General features: G+C 39.8%; 2 protein-coding genes across 6 annotated transcripts; one reads left to right on the top strand and one right to left on the bottom strand.

The window, feature by feature from the left end:
- Positions 1-333: 333 nt before the first annotated feature.
- Positions 334-8,650, bottom strand: slc35a5 (solute carrier family 35 member A5). Of its 5 annotated transcripts, none has more exons than XR_010816990.1 (8): positions 8,533-8,650; positions 7,539-7,695; positions 7,337-7,435; positions 6,972-7,105; positions 3,976-4,043; positions 3,085-3,871; positions 1,237-2,341; positions 334-603 (listed from the first exon to the last, which is right to left on the bottom strand). XR_010816990.1 is itself a non-coding variant. In XM_066706817.1 (8 exons), the coding sequence occupies exons 3-8, from the start codon at positions 7,666-7,668 to the stop codon at positions 2,273-2,275; spliced, it is 1,287 nt and encodes a 428-aa protein (XP_066562914.1). In that variant the 5' UTR covers positions 7,669-7,695; positions 8,358-8,469; positions 8,575-8,592; the 3' UTR covers positions 334-2,272. The 5 variants fall into 5 exon arrangements, 3 of the variants coding, with proteins under 3 accessions (XP_066562914.1, XP_066562913.1, XP_066562915.1); XR_010816991.1 differs by having other exon boundaries at positions 1,310-2,341; XM_066706817.1 differs by adding an exon at positions 8,358-8,469 and having other exon boundaries at positions 334-2,341; positions 8,575-8,592.
- Positions 8,651-9,083: 433 nt separating this feature from the next.
- atg3 (autophagy related 3) lies at positions 9,084-20,169 on the top strand. Its single transcript, XM_066706815.1, has 12 exons — positions 9,084-9,309; positions 11,750-11,791; positions 12,227-12,276; positions 13,215-13,285; positions 13,947-14,054; positions 14,671-14,720; positions 15,152-15,236; positions 15,559-15,593; positions 16,384-16,536; positions 17,320-17,447; positions 17,701-17,769; positions 18,213-20,169. Exons 1-12 carry the CDS (start codon positions 9,238-9,240, stop codon positions 18,292-18,294), a joined length of 945 nt encoding a protein of 314 aa, XP_066562912.1. The 5' UTR covers positions 9,084-9,237; the 3' UTR covers positions 18,295-20,169.
- Positions 20,170-20,508: the final 339 nt, after the last annotated feature.

The following is a 20,508-nucleotide window of genomic DNA, read 5'->3' as shown; positions in this document are numbered from 1 at the left end:
TATTCCCTTATAATTTCACTGGAAATGGTCAAAGTATCCTCTGATAATTATCATATCTGCAAACTCTAGCAAATGGTAACACTATTAAAATGTGACATCTATTTTATGTCAGGTCAGGCCTGAATAGCTCATGCTACCATTTCAGTGGGAGTTGGAGGACTGGGGAAATCAGACCATCCGATTTGAAACTGCATCTTCTTGTTGAAAAGCCATCCATTTATCCAGTTGTTGAGCTTCGTCATTATTATTCTTATTTTATTATTATTTATTTCTTAGCAGACGCCCTTGTCATTGCACTACAATCTGATTTTGAGTGAAAAGCCAGTGAAAGACTTATCTTTGAAAATAAATCTTTATTCACATTCGGTTCATTCGGTAAGCCCGCAATACCATAATCGCTGCATCACACATCACCCCAAACACATTTTCCTTTACTTCACTTAACTTCATGGGATGAACAGATGTGTAGTTTGGCTTGAAGCATCACTTTGTAACATGATTCATAAAACTCCTCTTGTCCTCTTTCAGTTGCAATCATATTGAAATTCCAACTATGCAGATTGTTTTAACACAACCATTTACTAATATTTTGAGAGAGATTCCCTGGGAGAAAGAAAGAAAAAATAATCCATGTATCAATTTTATGGCTTCTGGTTTTAAGCAAACAAGGGGTCTACAAACCCTGTGAACTAAACACAACTGGTTTCCATTCAAACCCAGCTCTCAATTACTATATTGAAACAATTGTAGGCCTACTTTGTCAGGACACACTTGATCTTCATCAATTGATTGAAGATGCCTATAAAACCCTGAATGGACCAGGGTTGGATCCCACAATTTTGTATGCATTTACAATATTATGTATATTATTATACATTTACTGCATTACATACCTGTATAATAATTAGCTGTGCAAGACTTGTATAGTTACATGATTATTAAATAACCTTTATTTTTACACCATTGAATGAATAAATATCCCAGACAACAATAAATACATGAACAGCAACAATTGAATGCTAAGCAGACATCTCTGGTGGCAAACCATGACCTGAACCCAGAGTTCTGCTGGTCTTCACTGCCTTAATAATCAGAAACATTCACTACCTCTCACACAACAACCTCTCAACAAAAGGCAGATTAACATTGCAAAGTATACCAAGAGTCTTTCATAGCCTTCCATAGTAATTAGAAAGGAATGTGCTTAAAATCACAGTCAAGAGCATCAATACATACATCCGTAAGGAGCTGCTAATACCCAAGATCCATCACACATTGTGGACACAGAATGTGACTCCATGCTTCTTACCTTGGCATTCTGCAATTACAAGCAAAATACAATCACTTCTAAAAGGCCAAACCAGCTGGCTCATTCTCAGCTGGAGACATTCCTTTTCAATAAATGTATGCTCCTGTCAATCACAAATTAAAAATGTACACGTAAGGAATATAAGGTGATCTTAAACAAATGGTTGATAACATTCCAACAGTTCTTGATCGAGTATCTTAAAAATGGGCACAGTTGGTAAAATCTACCTTCAATGGCTACTGGTAATGTAATTTTGGCAAATTAAAAAATACATTATTTTAAATACTCATTAAGTAATTTGATACGAGACAAAAGTGAATCATGGCACCATTCTTCATGAGATTTTAAGCAAAACTAATTTCAAGGCTTCAATAATATTTCCTCACCTTTAAGGGGGAGATGAAATAATATCCAAGTACTAGCATCTTTTAGTTTTTGTGGACAGTACAGTACAGATTGTACTTTATATGCTTAATTAATGCACTGGTAGTTAATTACTTAAAAACACAACAAAAAAGGGAAACACTGAAACAAAGGGTAAGGCTTGGGCAGATTCCCATAGGCAGAAACCACAAAGTATCAAATGTGCTTTTTCTAAAGCATTCTCAAACCTGGTCCAGCAGCACCAAACCTTTTGTGCATTTACTGGTGCTGAATTAGAAACGAAAAAGAGTCCTTCAGACCTTCACTCTACAACACCTCATCCTGGAAATAGTCTTCTTCACTCCAGAACTGCTCTATATAGATTCTCATATAGATTCAATTCTCATTCATATGGGCTGTGTGGGATGCAGGAGTTCCATTATATCAAAACACTGGTTTGCTACACACATTTCTTAACACAGATATTCAGAAGTTATTGCAGCTGTGTTTTACATGCTCTCTCAGCCTTCACAGAGCAACACCAAGACAAGAGACCTGGCTTTCCCAGCCAACAGCCTTCTGTGCCTTCCGGTCTACCGCTCAGAAAGACTCTTCTTCGGATTCGCTGTCTGTGTTCGGCTTGGTCAGCCTCTCCAGTTCTTCACCATCCTAAGACACACAGAAACAGACACACAACACTTACAGAGTGGAAAAACACCTATTCCCTCCGGTCTTACTTCACATCTCCATCTAAAGAGACTTATTCATTCAGGCTGCGCTCTTCTTTAAGATGCGGAACAGCATCACAAACAGAACAATGTGGGTATAAAAAAACAGATGGACACATGCATATCATCTTCCTTATTACAGAGGGCTATTTCACACCCTATTCAAATGAGCAACCCCCCAAAAAACAGGATTTTCCAGTTCTCCTATGACACCTGTGATAACTGATTACCAGCTTTATATACTGAGCAGCTTCAAAACAGGGAACATACTGCCCTCTGTAGGTCACTACTTACAAGTGAAACAGCAGATTATAGTCTTACAAAGCATCTACAGAAATTCTTGCTCTGTGCGGTTTAGTTTGTATATTGAATTATCTTAAATTAATTTGGACTACTTGCAAATTAGTTCTATAATTTATGTCATCTATCTAATTTTTCTCAGGCTCAAAATCTCTGTAAAGTGTGCTCCAGCAGACTGTACAGCTGTATGTACGAGGAATCTAATAACCACTTCAAATTCACAGCTTTGTTTTTTGTTTTTTTGTTTTATTTCACAGAAGACCTCACCAAACGGTAAGGAATATTCTGAATTCGAAACGTTTACTGAGTATTTAAGCTACCCAATAAAAAAAACATGTAGTGACAGTGACACTTATGTTGTGTAAAGCATTCAGGTGTTCTCACCCCTCTGGACCTCTCAAAGATCTCCCCGTTGATGACCCGGAGCTTCTCCTGCTGCAGGGTGTACTCGGGGTCACGGGTCTTGCTTGCGTTGTAGATAAAGATGGCCAGCAGGACCACAGGGGCCTGCAGGAAGAAATCCAGAGAAGGCCGGAAGTTTAGCTCGAAGAGCGAGAAGGCTGTGATGAGAACGGTGGTAATCTGGGCTGTAAGGACATGGAACATGTTGTCCCTGAACTTGAGGATGAAGGCCACTGAGAGCCCCAGGGCGGCCGTGACGAAGATGAGGGCCACAGAGTAGGCATTGTGGCCGTAGAAGAGGCCGCAGTACAGGGTGAGGGAGCGATACTCCTCACGGAGGCCCAGTGTCAGACCATTGAAAGCCACCCCGAAGAAGTAGAGCTTGCTGTTCTGCACGAAGATGCTCTCCGTCAGCTGGTCGCCTTCTTTCAGGATCTTCTCGTTGTAGATGTTGGCCATGGACGACACGAAGCACTGCAGGAGGATGAGAACATACCCCAGGCCAAAGCTGTTTAGCTTTCTGATCACCTCCCCACTCCAGGGGATGCTTGGGAAGGGGTCCTCCAAGGCACTGGAGTTGGTCCCATTCAGCCGCAAAGCCTCCAGCTGGGAGTAGTGCAGGCAGCTGTTGGAAGGTGAGGAAAGGGGTCCGGGGTGAAGCCCGTGAACGGCAATGGCATGCTGGCTTCCCCCAGTCCCCCTCGTCAGGCCAACAATGGATAGGAAGAGGATCACCAAAGATGCCCACTGCACCCAAGAGAGGCGCCTCCTGCAGAGTAAAACACACCAGACATTCAAGTTTTTTTTAATGCTTTGTAAATCAACACATACACTACTGAATGCACCTTGTTCAAAACCAAGTGTAATACTTACTTTAGGACGATTCTGAATAAGATAGCTGTAGTCAGAATGACAAAGTTGGAAAATAATACAGCCATAGCCTGCAAACAAAAAGAGATTTTCAAGTAAAATTGCTTTTTCCATTTTAAGGCCTACACATCTTCATATATACCAGTGGTTCCCAAACTGTGGGGCGCAAGACCCTTAATGGGGGGGCACGGGGAAAGAGCTGAACGGGTAAAAAGTCAAAACGAGACAAGAAATCCCCAAGGGCATCTGACAACTGTTGACCGCTGCCCCGCTGAAATCGCATTGGATAAACTGATCTCTTTTGCATTGACCTCTCTCTGTGAAACAACCTTTTCTACACACGAAATTGGGTCTCGGTTATGGGATTCTTCCATATCCAGTCCTGGCCAATCAGAATAGAGGACTGTCAGGCAGCAGTGTCTGTGAAAGCCACTGATCGGTAGATTCAGATCAAAATACACAGCAGTGTATATGAGGTGATAATTACGGTAAAATAAATACATAAGAATAACTTGCAGCTCCAAAATGTCATCGAGTGGGAGACGAGCTCGCCAGGACTCTCTGCTGCAAAATATTTTGGAAACGCATTAACAAAAAATACATTAAATGCGAAATAATGCAATGTGACATTTTTTGCAATTGCAAGAAGTTCTGGACTTTAAAATACTTATCTAATACAACGACTTTATTAAATACATTCAGAAACATACCTGTGCATTCAAGTTGCAGTGAAAACAAAATATATAGCAATAGCTGGCTGTGTGTATTAATAATATTAGTTTGTTTGTTGCTCCTCTTTCCTTTTCTGTCATTGCTAGTGTCGCAGAAGGGTGTTTGGCTTTTAGGTGGGTTAACATACCAGCTGTAGATTTGTGGTGTATTAATTGCACTGCACATATTATACACTTAACAGTGTTTTAGTTTACTTTGTCAAAGTATTTCCATGCAGAAATTCTCTGAGAGTAAGCCATTGGTCGCATTCTTGTAGTGCCGCAGATTTCCGCAGATGATCTGCGCAGATCTGCAGAATTCCACCGATCCCATTGGCGGAGTCACGCAGATCTGTCATTGTCAGACAATCACAGACAAGAACTAACAAATCACACCCTCCCGTCAATCTTCATTACAACTTCATAGAGAGCCAATCAACCGTACAGGTGGGGGGGGCGCGAGCTGTGACCCAAATGTTTTTAGGGGGGCACCACCCAGAAAGTTTGGGAACCACTGATATACACTCACCTAAAGGATTATTAGGAACACTTTGTTTGACCCCCTTTCGCCTTCAGAACTGCCTTAATTCTACGTGGCATTGATTCAACAAGGTGCTGAAAGCATTCTTTACAAATGTTGGCCCATAGTGATAGGATAGCATCTTGCAGTTGATGGAGATTTGTGGGATGCACATCCAGGGCACGAAGCTCCCGTTCCACCACATCCCAAAGATGCTCTATTGGGTTGAGATCTGGTGACTGTGGGGGCCAGTTTAGTACAGTGAACTCATTGTCATGTTCAAGAAACCAATTTGAAATTATTCGACCTTTGTGACATGGTGCATTATCCTGCTGGAAGTAGCCATCAGAGGATGGGTACATGGTGGTCATAAAGGGATGGACATGGTCAGAAACAATGCTCAGGTAGGCCGTGGCATTTAAACGATGCCCAATTGGCACTAAGGGGCCTAAAGTGTGCCAAGAAAACATCCCCCACACCATTACACCACCACCACCAGCCTGCACAGTGGTAACAAGGCATGATGGATCCATGTTCTCATTCTGTTTACGCCAAATTCTGACTCTACCATCTGAATGTCTCAACAGAAATCGAGACTCATCAGACCAGGCAACATTTTTCCAGTCTTCAACTGTCCAATTTTGGTGAGCTTGTGCAAATTGTAGCCTCTTTTTCCTATTTGTAGTGGAGATGAGTGGTACCCGGTGGGGTCTTCTGCTGTTGTAGCCCATCCGCCTCAAGGTTGTATGTGTTGTGGCTTCACAAATGCTTTGCTGCATACCTCGGTTGTAACGAGTGGTTATTTCAGTCAAAGTTGCTCTTCTATCAGCTTGAATCAGTCGGCCCATTCTCCTCTGACCTCTAGCATCAACAAGGCATTTTCGCCCACAGGACTGCCGCATACTGGATGGTTTTCCCTTTTCACACCATTCTTTGTAAACCCTAGAAATGGTTGTGCGTGAAAATCCCAGTAACTGAGCAGATTGTGAAATACTCAGACCGGCCCGTCTGGCACCAACAACCATGCCACGCTCAAAATTGCTTAAATCACCTTTCTTTCCCATTCAGACATTCAGTTTGGAGTTCAGGAGATTGTCTTGACCAGGACCACACCCCTAAATGCATTGAAGCAACTGCCATGTGATTGGTTGGTTAGATAATTGCATTAATGAAAAATTGAACAGGTGTTCCTAATAATCCTTTAGGTGAGTGTATACAGTACTGTGTGAAAGTTTTATACAGGTGTGAAAAAATGCTGTAAAGTAAGAATGCTTTCAACAATAGACATGTTAATAGATTATATTTATCAATTAACTAAATGCAAGGTGAGTGAACAGAAGCAATATTTGGTGTGACCACCCTTTGCCTTCAAAACAGCATCAATTCTTCTAGGTATGGATTTGATTTAGATCTTTCTTCTGTTCACTCACTTTGCATTTAGTTAATTGATAAATATAATCTAATAACATGTCTATTTTTGAAAACATTCGTACTTTACAGCATTTTTTCACACCTGCCTAAACCTTTTGCACAGTACGGTATATATTTAATGGATTTGAAAAGACATTCCCTCACTCTCTCCAATTACATCACTGCATCAACAATCTCACATACTTTACATTCCCCCTGTTTCATACGTCAAAGTACATTCACTGAACATTGCCAATATTGTCCTCATACATATGTCATGTCTGTTGTACCAGATCATGTCTGTTGTTTTAAATTATTGTACAGTACTTGCCTTGGTAACAAACATTTAAATAACTCACAGGCTGGAGATAGGACAACACATAGAAGATGATGAGGTTGTCCAGGAAGTAGAGTAAGGCTGGAACAGACCACTTCATGTAATTCAGGAAGTCCCTGCAGGAAGAACAGCCCCACTCTCTGTACGAACGTCCGTCTGGAAGAAAAGCAACCACTGAACATTTTGAACAGCTTCAAAAGGTGCACTATGAAAGTAAAATGTTTAATCTAAATAAAATGCATTTCTTGTTTGGCTGCATTGGTATACAAAATTGATCTCAACCAGATTCTATCTAAACCAGAAGTCTGCTTTATTAATTTATTTAGGGGTCTGACATTCATTTCCCTTTACACGTTTAAATAGTCCCTCCACGCACTCAGGGCCTACCGTGGATCATGACACGCACAGACATCGCCAGACACAACACCAGTTTGATGGCCTCTGCGCACAGGTTGACAGAGGCAGGCAGGTAGTCATACTTATTTTCTGCAGGACACAAAATACACATTGGGTGGTTAGAACATTAACATTATCTAACGACCCACTGATTAGGTGATTTATTGTGGATGTTGAAACTCGCTGATTGTACCTGCGTTGGCAGAAAATTTCAGTAGGAGAATGCGACTGGTGCCCAGGGTAACGAAACCAGTGCCCAGCAGCAGGGTGTAGACAGACGATCGGGAGCACAGCCAGGTGCGCGGGCACCACGGCCGGACCATGGCGTAGTGTCTTGTTTAGTACAGCCCCTAGAAAACATACAGATAAGTTATCCTCAATAACAGGAAACCATGACATCTGCAAACCAATTTCATCAGTGCATGAAAGTGTTGTGTAATGAAAGAAACTGAAATATAGCCTGTAGTGTAAGAAATATAATATGCCAACTTTTTGAGTTGCACCAGCATGAGGCCACCACTGGTATAGTCCCACATGTACACTGAGTATTCAATTTTACACACTGAAAAGAATGACAAGTATGACGTTCATAAACAAATGGTCATGGTTTAGTAATTTCTTTCCAACACTTTATTTATGTTTAGCAAGTTGAACCAGTTTGTCATATAACTGCACTTACATATTCTTGTTCTGCAGGTTATAAGGCATTCCCTTTGTATAGGGTGACCCCAGAGGGGGCAGAATAGGTCGAATGGACATTACACCACGTATTCAAAATGAGTTCTCATTAACACACACTCATTCACCCCACAAACTGAACGTGTTTCAATATGCATCAGTAGTTTTGTTGTTGTTGCTCTTATTCCATGAGATCCGTCTAATAAATCATTTTTAAATGTAATTAATTATATCTAATGTGTTGTAAAAGACGTATCATTCAGAAAATCATATCTAGAAATAGATACTGTGAAAAACACATATGTATATACGGCGGGTGTGCAAAACAACATACATATAATCGTCTATACGTCAGCAGAAGGTACAAGTATGAAACCAAATGCACTGACGCACTCGTTTTTGTTTTTCATCTCTATCCAGCCAGGCAGCAACGATTCACATGCCGACTGTATTTAAAAAAACAAACAAAAAAAAACAGTTAAATTCAACGAAAGTCTGTTGCACATTACCTGCCCCACTGGCTACACTGTATTCATTTTGTCTGCACTCACTTCCTTACTGTAGCTCAGCAAACGCCGGCGTGGTGAAAGTATACACAATGCCACACATGCGCAGAACGAATTCAAGGTACGTCATCTACGTCACAGTGTCAATTCTGCTATTTATTTGTTACTTTGTATGTTTGCTTATTATTTTCTTGAGAGAAGTTTAACAGTTCATGTTTAAGGTTAGGGTAGCTATCTTAGTATATATATATATATATATATATATATATATATATATATTAATAATAATACTATATCTATATTCAGCAGCTATGGAAACTAATAAGTGAAGGGAACATTAAACATTAGAGTCGTTTTTTCGTGAACTGTTACTTTATGTATTGCTTAGATTTGACAATCGATATATTATCCTGAGTGAAAAGTTTCGCTTTGGGCAATATGTGCAACCCCCCCAACGCGCACACCACCCCTGCCCTCCACTCAGCACAGCGTTACACGTCATCATCTCCAGCAACGCGAGGCTTTACGAGACGTGCGCTGCGGAAGTGGCAGTCAGGTGACCCGGGTCATGTGGTCCGCTGGTGGTGCGCGCAGTAAACACTCAGCTCTGGCCGAAAGTGACATCTTCCCCTCCGAAAACCGAGCTGCACTCCGGGTGTGTGAGAGGGTGTCTGGGTGGTCGGGGACATCGCGAGTGGGACAGCAGGCATGCAAAACGTCATCAACTCCGTGAAGGGCACCGCGCTGGGAGTGGCCGAGTTCCTCACCCCAGTGCTCAAGGTACAGCGGCCGCGGTGGCAGGGAAGGGATGGGATGGGATGGAGAGAGTGTAACTCAACCCCAATTTAAACTAAGACAGTAGTTGTTTGCTTTCGGTTTGTGCTGAGAAAGATTGCGGGCCAGCACAACACAGGAAATAAAGTAGTGCGAGGGAACTGTCGAGGTGCATTTACTATATCTCTGTTTCTGGTGTGCAAAATAATTGTATTATTTATATACAGCTATTAAATAAACAATATTACGTTGTGTAGATAACGATAACGATGTTGTTTGCCAGTATCAAATGCCAAGAATTTCGCTCTTCCACTGTCCGGCTATAAACGCAAAGCAACCCCAATGCTTTATATTAACGCCTTTTCTGTTCACTTTATGCATTTTGTTTAGCTGTTGCACAGTCAGTAGTCTTTATTTGCCAACAGCTCGTCCTTTCTCGACAGACTAGTCTAAATAAAGAAGTGGTGAAAACCTGTTCTTACTGCAGTAATTCGATTTAAAGACTTCACTCAATAATCAATGCACTTGACGATGGACAAGTTAGCTAAAAGGAAAAAGACAAGCAAGTGTCAGACTAATAATAATAGTAGCAATAAAGATCCCTGTTAAATTATTATTACTGTGTGTTGCTGTTTAATTCATTTATTTTTTAAACACAACAACCACAACAAATCTAATCAAACCACGGTGTGTGTTCAGAGGTACTACTGAATTATGTGAAGTAATAGCAACATGTCGGTGGTTACTTTTTATTGTGTGTTGAGAGGAAAAAGCCTGTATAGAATCTGAAGAATCGCATTATTTCAGACTAGCTCATCTGTAGGATGTTATTTTTGTTTCGCTGAACTGGATAACTTGACACAAATAATGAGGCTAGCTAGTGTTTTCTGAACCAGGACTGCGGTTGCAACCCTTTTCCTTGGTATCCCATTGAAGATGCAGCTTTCTGCCACACCTGCTCACTATTTGAAAGCCTCAGTCTGACTTGTACAATAACTGTGCATTACATGGTATTTATCTTGCCCATCGGTCAGTCGATGTGAAATACCATATCTCACTTAATGTGGATTGGAATGTTTAACCCTGGGGATAATTATGTTGGATGATTAATGCAGTATTATAAGAAAAACAAGAATGCATACCATGTAAATGGTGTTAAATATCCTTTCCCTACATCTAGATCACTCAATTACCACCTCACTTAATCAAAAAGACTCAAATAGCTTGGAAAGTTTGTGTGCTCAAAAAATCCCTGGATTGTGCAACTGCTTCTCTGTTATTAAACATTCTCTGGTAGATCAAGCTTCATGAGGATGTTACAATAGCTGTTGTCAAAGTCACAGATCTGATCTCTGTTAATACAGTAGAAATGCTCAGAATGGAAAGAGAGAAAATCTTTTCTCCAAAAGACCTGGCCTAACAGGAATTAGCTGATATCTTTCAAAGTGTTTACAGTGCCTTTGTACTTTACCCCTGTGAATCAATTTGTGAAACCAATTTGTAGGAAAATGCTGCAGAGGCACGTCAAGTTAAAATAATATTACCTTTCTGTTTTATTACTACATCTTATAGAACAACCTCGCCCAAACCTGAAGTGGATCGAAATGCAAGGAGTGCTAACATTGAGAGAGAGAATTGTTTTGGGAAAAGCGATCCCATACTTTTTGTTTACCCTTGGGTCTACATATCTTGTGTTGGACTGGTGTTGTGGCAAGTCCTAAAGATGGGCTTTTGACTTTGAATCACTATTTTGCTGCAGAAAGCATTTTGCTGAGACAATTTAATATAGTTAAGGGCTGCATGTAGAATCTAGAAATAACATCAGTATGAACCTGAATGCACACACGTCTACTCAAATTCATTTGAGTGTTGGAGGAATAATGAAAATCTAACGCCTTCAGCACAAACATTAGATATATTTCAGTTTGACTGCTGGCAGATTTTCAGAACACTATGGGATGAAATAAGCAATAGTACTGGAAGTGAAAAACAAACCGCTTCCATTTCCCCATACAAACCCTACATTTAGAGACTATTTTTTAGGAGGCAGAACCAAATGAGAATGTAAAGTGCTTTGATTGTATTATAGCATTTCCTGTCTCTCTATATTAAATAAGTGACAAAAAAAGAGGGATACATTTTGTGCTGTTGGAAAATATTTTATGAATATGGCCCTAAGTTTTTTCACCACTCTCCTGGAGGCTTGAGAAATATTTATGTCTAATGGAAAAGGTATGGTAAGCAAATGTTGCATGTTGGCTAGACTTAACAATTGATTTCTAAGTACTTCAATGGGTTTGAATGCAGAGGGACACCGTCACATCAAAACTATACCAGAATAAGTCCCATCAGTATTTAAAATCTGACTTTCTTCTAGTTTAATTACAGTTTCCATTTGATAATCATTTACAAAGGTTTGAGTGTTGGTTTTGTTTTTCCCCATCAGGAATCCAAATTTAAAGAAACCGGTGTCATCACACCTGAAGAGGTGAGTTCAGACTATACACTCTGTTGACTGCAATTGCTTACGTAATCAGAAAAAAAAATCTTTTTACAGAATTTACGGAAAGGTGATCTGTAAACATTTGATTTCCTGTGCATTGATTTTTTCAAATCCACCTTTATCCACTCCATTCCGTCAATCTGAACATCTACAGTTTTCACTGGCCTACATTGATGTTCAACACACAAAGAATGAGGATAATTTTATGGAAAATAAAAAGGCTAAATAAATCACTGAATAACATTGTTTCAGATTAAGGGAATTAATATTTTCTACTGCAACTCTACACTGTTTATTGTACTATTATATTACAGTGGGGAATAGGCTATGATTGAGAGAGAGGCTTTTATTGAAAGCCTTGAGAAATCAGGACTCTGTACCCATGCCATTGTGGTTATTTCACCATTTCCTCTGTCACAGTTTGTAGCAGCCGGGGATCACCTCGTCCATCACTGCCCTACATGGAAATGGTGAGTGCTAAGGCAAGGAGGTAGGGAACAGAAACTTACAAACAAGAAGTACATTCCACTGTGGAGGAGAGTTGTAAAATATATAATATATATTTCATAAGCAAGAGTGCATGTGACTGTTTCCCCCCAGGGAAAGGGGAAATGTGTAAAACTGAGTGTTATTTGTTTAATCTTTTCATTTATTAAACTACATCTTTTCAGGAAAACATTGCTACATCTCAGTTTTGGCCTAACTTAATCTTCCCTGCAATTATACCACTCTGTATGGCTAATAGCATAGTCAGGAAGTTAAGTGGCTATTTTTATTTTCAACCTCTTGAGCCTTGAGAACTCTTGGCCTTTTTCTGAGCTAATTAAAAACATACTTTAGACTAGAATTAAACTTTTATCTGAAATATTTTGCATGCAATTAAATGGGAACTCCACAGAAAATCCCAAAATCTCAGGCTATTCTATCAGTAGAAACATATTCTGTGGAGTAAGTTTTATTATTTTATTACATGCACTGCCGTGTAGGCTACAGCACATCGAATGTCATAACATTTTAGTTTTTTAATGACTTTTCTGATTTTCTCCATTGACTCCCAGCAAAGCAGCTCCAGAGTTCGCACCCCGGTGACGTCACAGCATATTTTTCGATCTCTGATTCCTGGTTTGTAAATAGAATGAGCTGGACATGATAAACTAAATGATATGATAAACTTAGAAGATTTACTCTGTGAATACAATACACACTTGAAATGTACTTTTGCACTAGGCATTCCGTCTGTTTCAATCTAATTTTGGTATATCGAATCGTCCATTAAGTATCATCATGGCAGTATCCTCCAGGCTTGTTGACAGCTGTTCTTTGGAAGAGCTAATTATGATCAAATTGAGTTATAAAGTAGCTACATAATGTAGGGTCACTTAATAACTTGTGGGTTATGTTTTTGTAGGGCTTCTGGGGAAGAAGCGAAGGTGAAGCCATATTTGCCGAAGGATAGGCAGTTTTTATTAACACGCAATGGTAAGAGCTGCATTTTGTGTGTGTTTGTATTTAGGTGTATATGATATTGATATTGACTTTCACATAAACAAGGCCTTTTTCTAATTATTCAAGGGCACACCAGGGAAAAAAAAGCTGCTTACAATGCTAATCCCAAGGCAATGAAGCAAGAGCACTTCTTTTATGTGGATGGTCAGCATTTGTGGATCAGCTTTTAATTCAGCCATGATTATTTGTGTCTTATTGGAAAGGATGGGTGGGGTGGGGTTAAAGCCATGTAGAGGCAGGAATCTACAGAATCAGTAGAACTACCCATAGGATGTTTGTAAAAAAGTTTTGGGACATCAGTAAATAGAACAAGCTGGTAGCTTTCAATTTGACATGCATGTAGTTCAAGTAATCTGCAGGATTAATGGAGGATGCATTCACAGGAAACAGTCTTGGATCTGTTAAAATCCACCATTCACCGAGCGATTTGTATCCATCCTTTTCAACCTCCTTGACATCCCTCTCTCCATTTTATATCTAATCAAAAGAATCAAGTGCCAAGCCTCCAGGAATTTGCACACCACGCCTGCTCCTCTTCTCCTTCCCATCTGTCCTGTGGTTGTTAATTTCCTTTATTTATGCAGTGGTAAGTGGTTCATGAAGAGGCCTGAGCTATGTCTCTGCTCTTCCCTAGTCCCGTGCTACAAGCGATGTAAACAGATGGAGTACTCAGATGAGCTGGAGGCCATCATAGAGGAGGACGATGGGGACGGAGGCTGGGTGGACACCTTTCACAACTCAGGTGAGATAGTTTGAGATAGGGTTTGGTGATTAATAGGCTGCTGGTTGTCATGTCTCTATGGCAGCCCGAGCCAAGGAGGCTTCTCGCCAGTTATTGTCTTTCAATACAAATTGACTAGAGGACTGCAGGAGTAGTATTTCCACTCCTGCTCTCCACACTGTAGTGAATCAGCACTGTAGCGTGCAGTTTTACAACGGTGTAATCACTGTCATACTACCCTTATGAATGTTGACCACAGTACATTTGCTTTGTAATTTAAATGTCTGTTTTTATCATGTCTTATCATCCATGTAGCTTCCTTTGCCATGGTTTATATCCCTGTTTACTTTACCTCATCTTGCTTTCTCACACTTTAATATGGTACAGTAAATGTTAATAAGGGTAATTTGAGGACAGTTACAGGTTCTGTCTCGTTCTATCTTTATATTATTTTATAGTGTTTAATGATAATTGGTTGAACAAATAAACAATTTTGATCTGAGTATTTTCAATGATAAAGCCAACATAATCTCTCTGCTTTTCTTTATTTAATTGTAGTTTCTTTTTTGTTTTCTTGCAAATTTTGTTTCCTTAAGCATGAACTAATATTGTGGCTTTGACTTTATTTTATCTATAGGAGTATCTGGTGTCACGGAAGCGGTCCGAGAAATCACATTGGACAATAAGGCTGGTTATCTTTTTAGCTCGAATTTGAAGTTGCCATTTTTAATAATCCAGAATATTTCGTATTTCAGGCTCATTGTTATAGGCATGTTTGGAAGCCAGAAATTTACGTTTTGTTCATGTGTCTCAGTGCGGCATTTTGTAAACAAGATATTTGCTTAATAAGCCTGTTATCAGAGTTTGGGTCACTTCCTTTTGTTCTGGTCCAATTCAGTCAACTCCATTCTAAATCTTTTTCTGTATATGATCATTCTTAATTCCAATTTCCAAATTCATTTGTGAATTACCACAGTTCTGCTGATAACCCTAACTAGGAGGCTTTGAAGTCTGTACCCTCTGAGGGTGGTTGATTTTGTTTTGAGTGGGGAAAGTCCTGATTGATGTCAGTGTGATTCCAGGCAGTTCTGTTTTTTTTTAAACTCTTCTTTCTTCAGGAAAAAATGAATCTGAATGCCCACTCAGTGGCTTGTGGTGATGATGATGATGAAGATGATGAAGGAGAACCAGCTGACATGGAAGGTACATGTGCATCTCTGGTTGTGTGTATTTGAATTGTAATGTACACTTCATGCAATCAGCTCAGAGGGAAGACTGTTAGGAAACAACAGTCTACTATGTTTTAATGTTAATAAATAGTCTTCTGTTTATTGTGAATATATTTTTCTGTATTAGTTCACAGCTAAATGCTACAATACAGGAACATAATTTGGCTTTTTTATGCTTTTGTTGGGGAGGAGATAAAAATAAAAGGGTACAGTGATCTGAAATGTCACCCCAAATTCATACATTTTGATAGTAAACTGCTGTGATAGTATTGCCTATCTCCCTTTGTCTTTTTCAGAATATGAAGAGAGTGGGCTTCTGGAAACGGATGAGGCATGTTGTGTTTTTTCCCTGACAAGTCTGTTGACAGGCAGATCGTCTTTACATATCATCACTATGTCTAAATCCTTCTCTGACAAGGCTCTTGGGTTTGTCTGGCAGAGGTTAGGGGAGTGAAGACTTTATCATAACTTAGGAAAGCAATCAAAATGTGCACAGGCTTTTACAGCAGTCCCCAGCAATGTCTTTGAGTGATATGCAGTGAACCTCCTCTTCCCGTTAGGGAATAGACATCAGCAATGTGTTGAAATCTGAGCTGGTCAAGAGTAGGATGAATGAGCACATTGATGTTAATGTCATCCCAAATTTTTCTCTGACTGCCACATTATCTTCTCCATTTTGTCCAACATGTCACTTAGAGGATTCCAGACTTTCTTCTGTACCCATAGGATATTAGCTGCCTGCCTTGTATTGTTTTATGAAGGAAGAGTTGCTCACTGTGGATGAGAGACTGACACTAGAATTATCTGAGAATTAAATTAAACTTGATTTTGTTTTCATTGAAATTGAGGGTGTTCCAAATTATATAACCACTTTAAGTGCTTGGGTTCAACCCATTTTTATAAATTGGCCTCTGTATCAAGATGTTACTAAGCTGATTTGCCAGTTAGAAAATGCTAGTTTCCTAGAGAAAACTTTCAGTTTTGTGGACCCAAAAGCTTCACCCAACATTCTTACAGCAATTACTCTTCCTAGTCTCAATTCTCTAGTCTTGATTCCCTTTAATATTATTGTAGAACACAAAAGTGCTAAATTAGGTGACCTGCAATCGATTTCTCTACAGGCAACTTTGGACACCAGTAGAGTAGTGGAAATTAACAAAGCCAAAGATGCAGGAGGGGAAGATGCCATTCTACAGACTCGAACCTACGACCTCTACATCACTTATGACAAGTACTACCAGACTCCCCGGCTCTGGCTGTTTGGATATGATGAGGTAGATTCCCGTTATTTCGACTGAGCTGGAGATTCACATTTGTAGATCTGTTGGATGTTGTATGCCAAACAAATTGTGTTTATTTACACTGATCAAAGCATTTTGAGGAAATGGAGGGGGGGATGGAGAAGTTACGCTCTGATTTAAATTGTATGCTTCCTGTAAAGTTCCTTTTAAAAAAGAGGCTTTATCTATTTAGTATAAATTAGTAAAGTATTCTAATGATCTGTTATTCAGTTTTATGGGAGTTAAGGGTATTCAAATTTATAAGAGCAACTTAAGATTTGCAATGTAATGGGCTTTACAGACAAAGCAATTCCTCCTCCACAATGTATTTATTTTTCAACTAAATTTCAAAACATGGAAAACTGAGAATACAGAAATTGTGGTGTCATCATCTTCCAATAACACACGGGTCTGTAATTCCAGTCTCGAACAAGAAGGTTTTCTGAAGTTCACCAAGTATATATTTCTTAAGTTTTTTTTTTTTTTCATTCCTATTTTGAATCGATATTCATGTGTAACAAATTTAAACCTCATCAAAGCTGGACTCTTTTTGGACAGTTGAATCAAAAATAAGCAATGAGGTGTATGAATAAATGTCCACACTGTACATCCGGACACCATGTTAATGTTTCAGTACCCCAGCCGCTGCTATATACTTACTCCAGTGTTTTCATTTATCTATGCTGCACTCCAGTTGTATACCAACTGCATCAGAGAGAGGTGATATACTTTTGTGATTCCTTCCCTTCATGAATGAGTGCCGTCTCTCTCCTGTAGGATCGGCAGCCGCTCACTGTGGAGCAGATGTACGAGGACATCAGCCAGGACCACGTCAAGAAAACTGTGACTATTGAGAACCACCCCAACCTGCCCCCTCCAGCCATGTGTTCTGTGCACCCCTGCAGGTCAGACATGCCTCCTACCCTGCCCTGCACTTTTGGCTGAAAACCAGCCGACACAGGTGTCTGGCAGGACCAGGGTTGGGTACCACTGATGTAGCAGGCCACAGGTGTTCCAAGGAAATCCCTTCGTGCTGGTTGTGTGATATACTCCCACACTTCTAGCCCGAGCCGTTGCAGAGATGCTGTTTAATTTGATAGCATCTCTGTTCCCTAGTCGATCTGTGACCCAGTGTGTGTCTTCTGTTTTGTGTTTCAGACATGCTGAAGTGATGAAAAAAATCATTGAGACCGTAGCCGAAGGTGGTGGAGAACTTGGAGTTCATATGTATCCTTTACGAATGCTCTCGGAAACGCTAACGTTTTCCACACATTTCCTCTCATTGGATTGAGTTTGTTGCTGTCAGATTGTCAGGCACTACAGCCTTCATAATAATTGAAAATGTGTGGTGCCACTGTTTGACATGGGGTGGGCATATCTTATAGCTTTCAGTGGAACTTTGTTATTAATTGCAAAAACACACAGCATTCTGAAACAAATTATAGTCATGGGTCCAGCTATACAGTGGCATTGGCTTAACGATTGAAAAACGGACTTTGGAAATGACTGGAGCATTCTGATACTAAGGTCCCTGACATAATGTGTAAATTATGAAGTGTTTAGCACTATATCGGTGCAAAAAGAGTACTGTATTTGAAATGTAGTGTTGGTATGGTATTGTGATCATTTTGTTCCTTTGACTGACGTTTTTCTTAACTAAACAATGTCAGGTATCTATTAATTTTCTTGAAATTTGTGCAAGCCGTCATTCCTACAATAGAATATGACTACACAAGGCACTTCACCATGTAAACGGAGCTGCGCCCGTACATTCACCGGATAAACATTTGGTTTCAGTGCTCGAAATGGTTTGGGAATTTCATGGTTGAAATGCAAGCACCGCTCCCAACACTGCCAGTAGCATATGGATTTAAACCCCTCTCCTCCACAATGACTTTAGGAATGTCTCTGTTTATTAAGATTCTGCCAGACACACTGCATGACGGCTCTATAGTTTTCAGATGCAATCCTGTGGTTCTTCATAATAACCCCTGTCTGGGTAACCCTCCTCTGTTTTTTTTTTTCTGCTTTCAGAAAGAAACCAAGTCTTTTTGCTGACTTATGTCTCGGTGCTTTAGAAGAAAATGAATCTCTTATAGACAACAATAATACCCCGTTTGCATACACTTCTTAATAAAAAGACAACTTGAGTATCTTTTTTTTGTTGGACTAATGGGAACCCTAGCCTGGTTTCAGCTACAGAATAAAACTACCTATAATTATGCCATAAAATCTTTTCTTCTTTTTAAATTATATGCCTTATAAATGTGGTCCAATGTATTGAAATTATTCAAATGTTTTGGCTTTTATCAGTTGTTTGCTACATAGGGGAGGCTCGGAGTAGACCTATAGATGACCCCATTCCACCCTAATGTCAAAGCTCTTGCTGTGTTGCATAGCCTAGGGAGACATTCAGTTAAACTTAGCCTGGCACAGTATACTTATTTTAACATGCGTAAGCCGTGGCTGTATGCTGGCATGGAGTGGCATGTGCTCGGGTAGGACTGAACTGGTTAATTGGAGTTCTGTATCAGTTACTATCTCCCTTGACAGTTTATGGCTGTCATTTCTCCTCTTCAAAAACAGAGGGGTGGCTGTTGACCACACTTCCAGGGACAGTGGCGCCTCTGTCCTTGGGGCAGAGCTGTCTTTTCTGTTTTCATCTGTGTGTTGTCTTGCCCCTCTCTGTGTGAGCCGATGAGAAATGCAAGACCCTCGTATCTGAGCATCCCACCTACCTTTCACAAGGTGTTGGCAGCCAAACAGCCTCCAGTTAAACTTACTGCCACAGCTTGTGCATTCAGGCATGTGGGGGGCAAGAAGCAGTGTTGTTTCAGACACCGGCTTATTGTCCTGCATCAGTATATATGTATTTATGTGGGGTCTTTGAGAATTTTTCTTTGGGATGATTCGGGGGAAACTACAGATTGCTTTAAGGTCTACTGACTGTTTCTTATAAAAATAAAAGGCATTACATATCATTTCCCATCTTTCAGATTATCACTTGTTCAGTTAATCACATTCAGCAGCTTTTTTTATCGAGGATTCAGAAATGGGTAATGTTTGTGGTGCACGAGTCAGGACGTCTAACCTAGACACATCAATCGAGCATGCAACGTCACTTCCGCTATTGCAAGCACAGCGAGAATCCTCCAGCGTGAAGTAATCGCTTCACGTACTTTGCCCAGTTTGCCCAATTCATTCGGAATCATTCAGCCTTTGTCTCCAGAATGTGAAAAAATAAATTGACAAGACCGGATCTGAAGAGAAACTAGAAACTATTTGTGATGGGGTTTGGCATTTTGGAGGTAGAGCGGTGTCTAATTAAAAGACCTCTGACATTAAAAGCAGTATGTATTGGGGTTAATGACACCGTAGACAACTACAAAGGCTAAAAAACTGATCATGGTGATGTATTCAGACCTGGACGATTTTAGTAACTTTTTTTTTTTTTTTTTTAGAACATTAGGACTGGAAGGATGTCTCTGTATCTATTACTAAATCTGCCCATGCAGCGTAATTCAAGTCTCTGTTCAGTTCTCTCAAAGGTACTGAAAAAAGTTCTCACTTTGGGAGAGGACGAGAAAAGCTCATCTAAAGTAATAAATAAAGGATTTCTTAACAATTCTAACTAGACCTTGTTATTTTTATTGATTTAAAGGAGTATTTCACCAAAACCAGCACAAAGAATTGTATGAAATGTATTTTTCTGTAAACATTTTTACTGTTATCATCTGTTCTACTGTGATTACACTGCTACCAGCTAAACTCTGTCCAATGCCAGGAAATGGAAGACGGAAACTTACATAATGTCTTGCATCTTTCTTCCTTTTCCTTTCCTTAAGTTGTGTGATTTCTGTGTTAACACACCATGGTGGTGGGGGTTGTGTTGTACACCTTAAGTTGTAAAGAAATGGTTAGGTTATACTTTTGTTTAAAACTTTGGCTTTGTTCAAGCAGGCTGCT

Source organism: Amia ocellicauda, chromosome 6 (assembly GCF_036373705.1).
Source record: "Amia ocellicauda isolate fAmiCal2 chromosome 6, fAmiCal2.hap1, whole genome shotgun sequence".
Lineage (NCBI taxonomy): Eukaryota > Metazoa > Chordata > Actinopteri > Amiiformes > Amiidae > Amia > Amia ocellicauda.
The sequence above is the reverse complement of the archived record's forward strand: the minus strand, read 5'-3'. Positions and strand labels throughout refer to the sequence as shown.

What these genes read in the sequence shown, in the direction of transcription:
- slc35a5 (XM_066706816.1), bottom strand. Translation starts at nt 7,668, where the DNA reads ATGGTCCGGCCGTGGTGCCCGCGCACCTGGCTGTGCTCCCGATCGTCT. An exon ending in TGTGCGTGTCATGATCCACG is followed by an intron (nt 7,106 to 7,336) that starts GTAGGCCCTGAG and finishes CTTTTCTTCCAG; the next exon opens with ACGGACGTTCGTACAGAGAG. An exon ending in TCTTTGAGAGGTCCAGAGGG is followed by an intron (nt 2,342 to 3,084) that starts GTGAGAACACCT and finishes TGTGTGTCTTAG; the next exon opens with GATGGTGAAGAACTGGAGAG.
- atg3 (XM_066706815.1), top strand. Translation starts at nt 9,238, where the DNA reads ATGCAAAACGTCATCAACTCCGTGAAGGGCACCGCGCTGGGAGTGGCC. An exon ending in GTGTCATCACACCTGAAGAG is followed by an intron (nt 11,792 to 12,226) that starts GTGAGTTCAGAC and finishes CCTCTGTCACAG; the next exon opens with TTTGTAGCAGCCGGGGATCA. An exon ending in CACTGCCCTACATGGAAATG is followed by an intron (nt 12,277 to 13,214) that starts GTGAGTGCTAAG and finishes ATGTTTTTGTAG; the next exon opens with GGCTTCTGGGGAAGAAGCGA.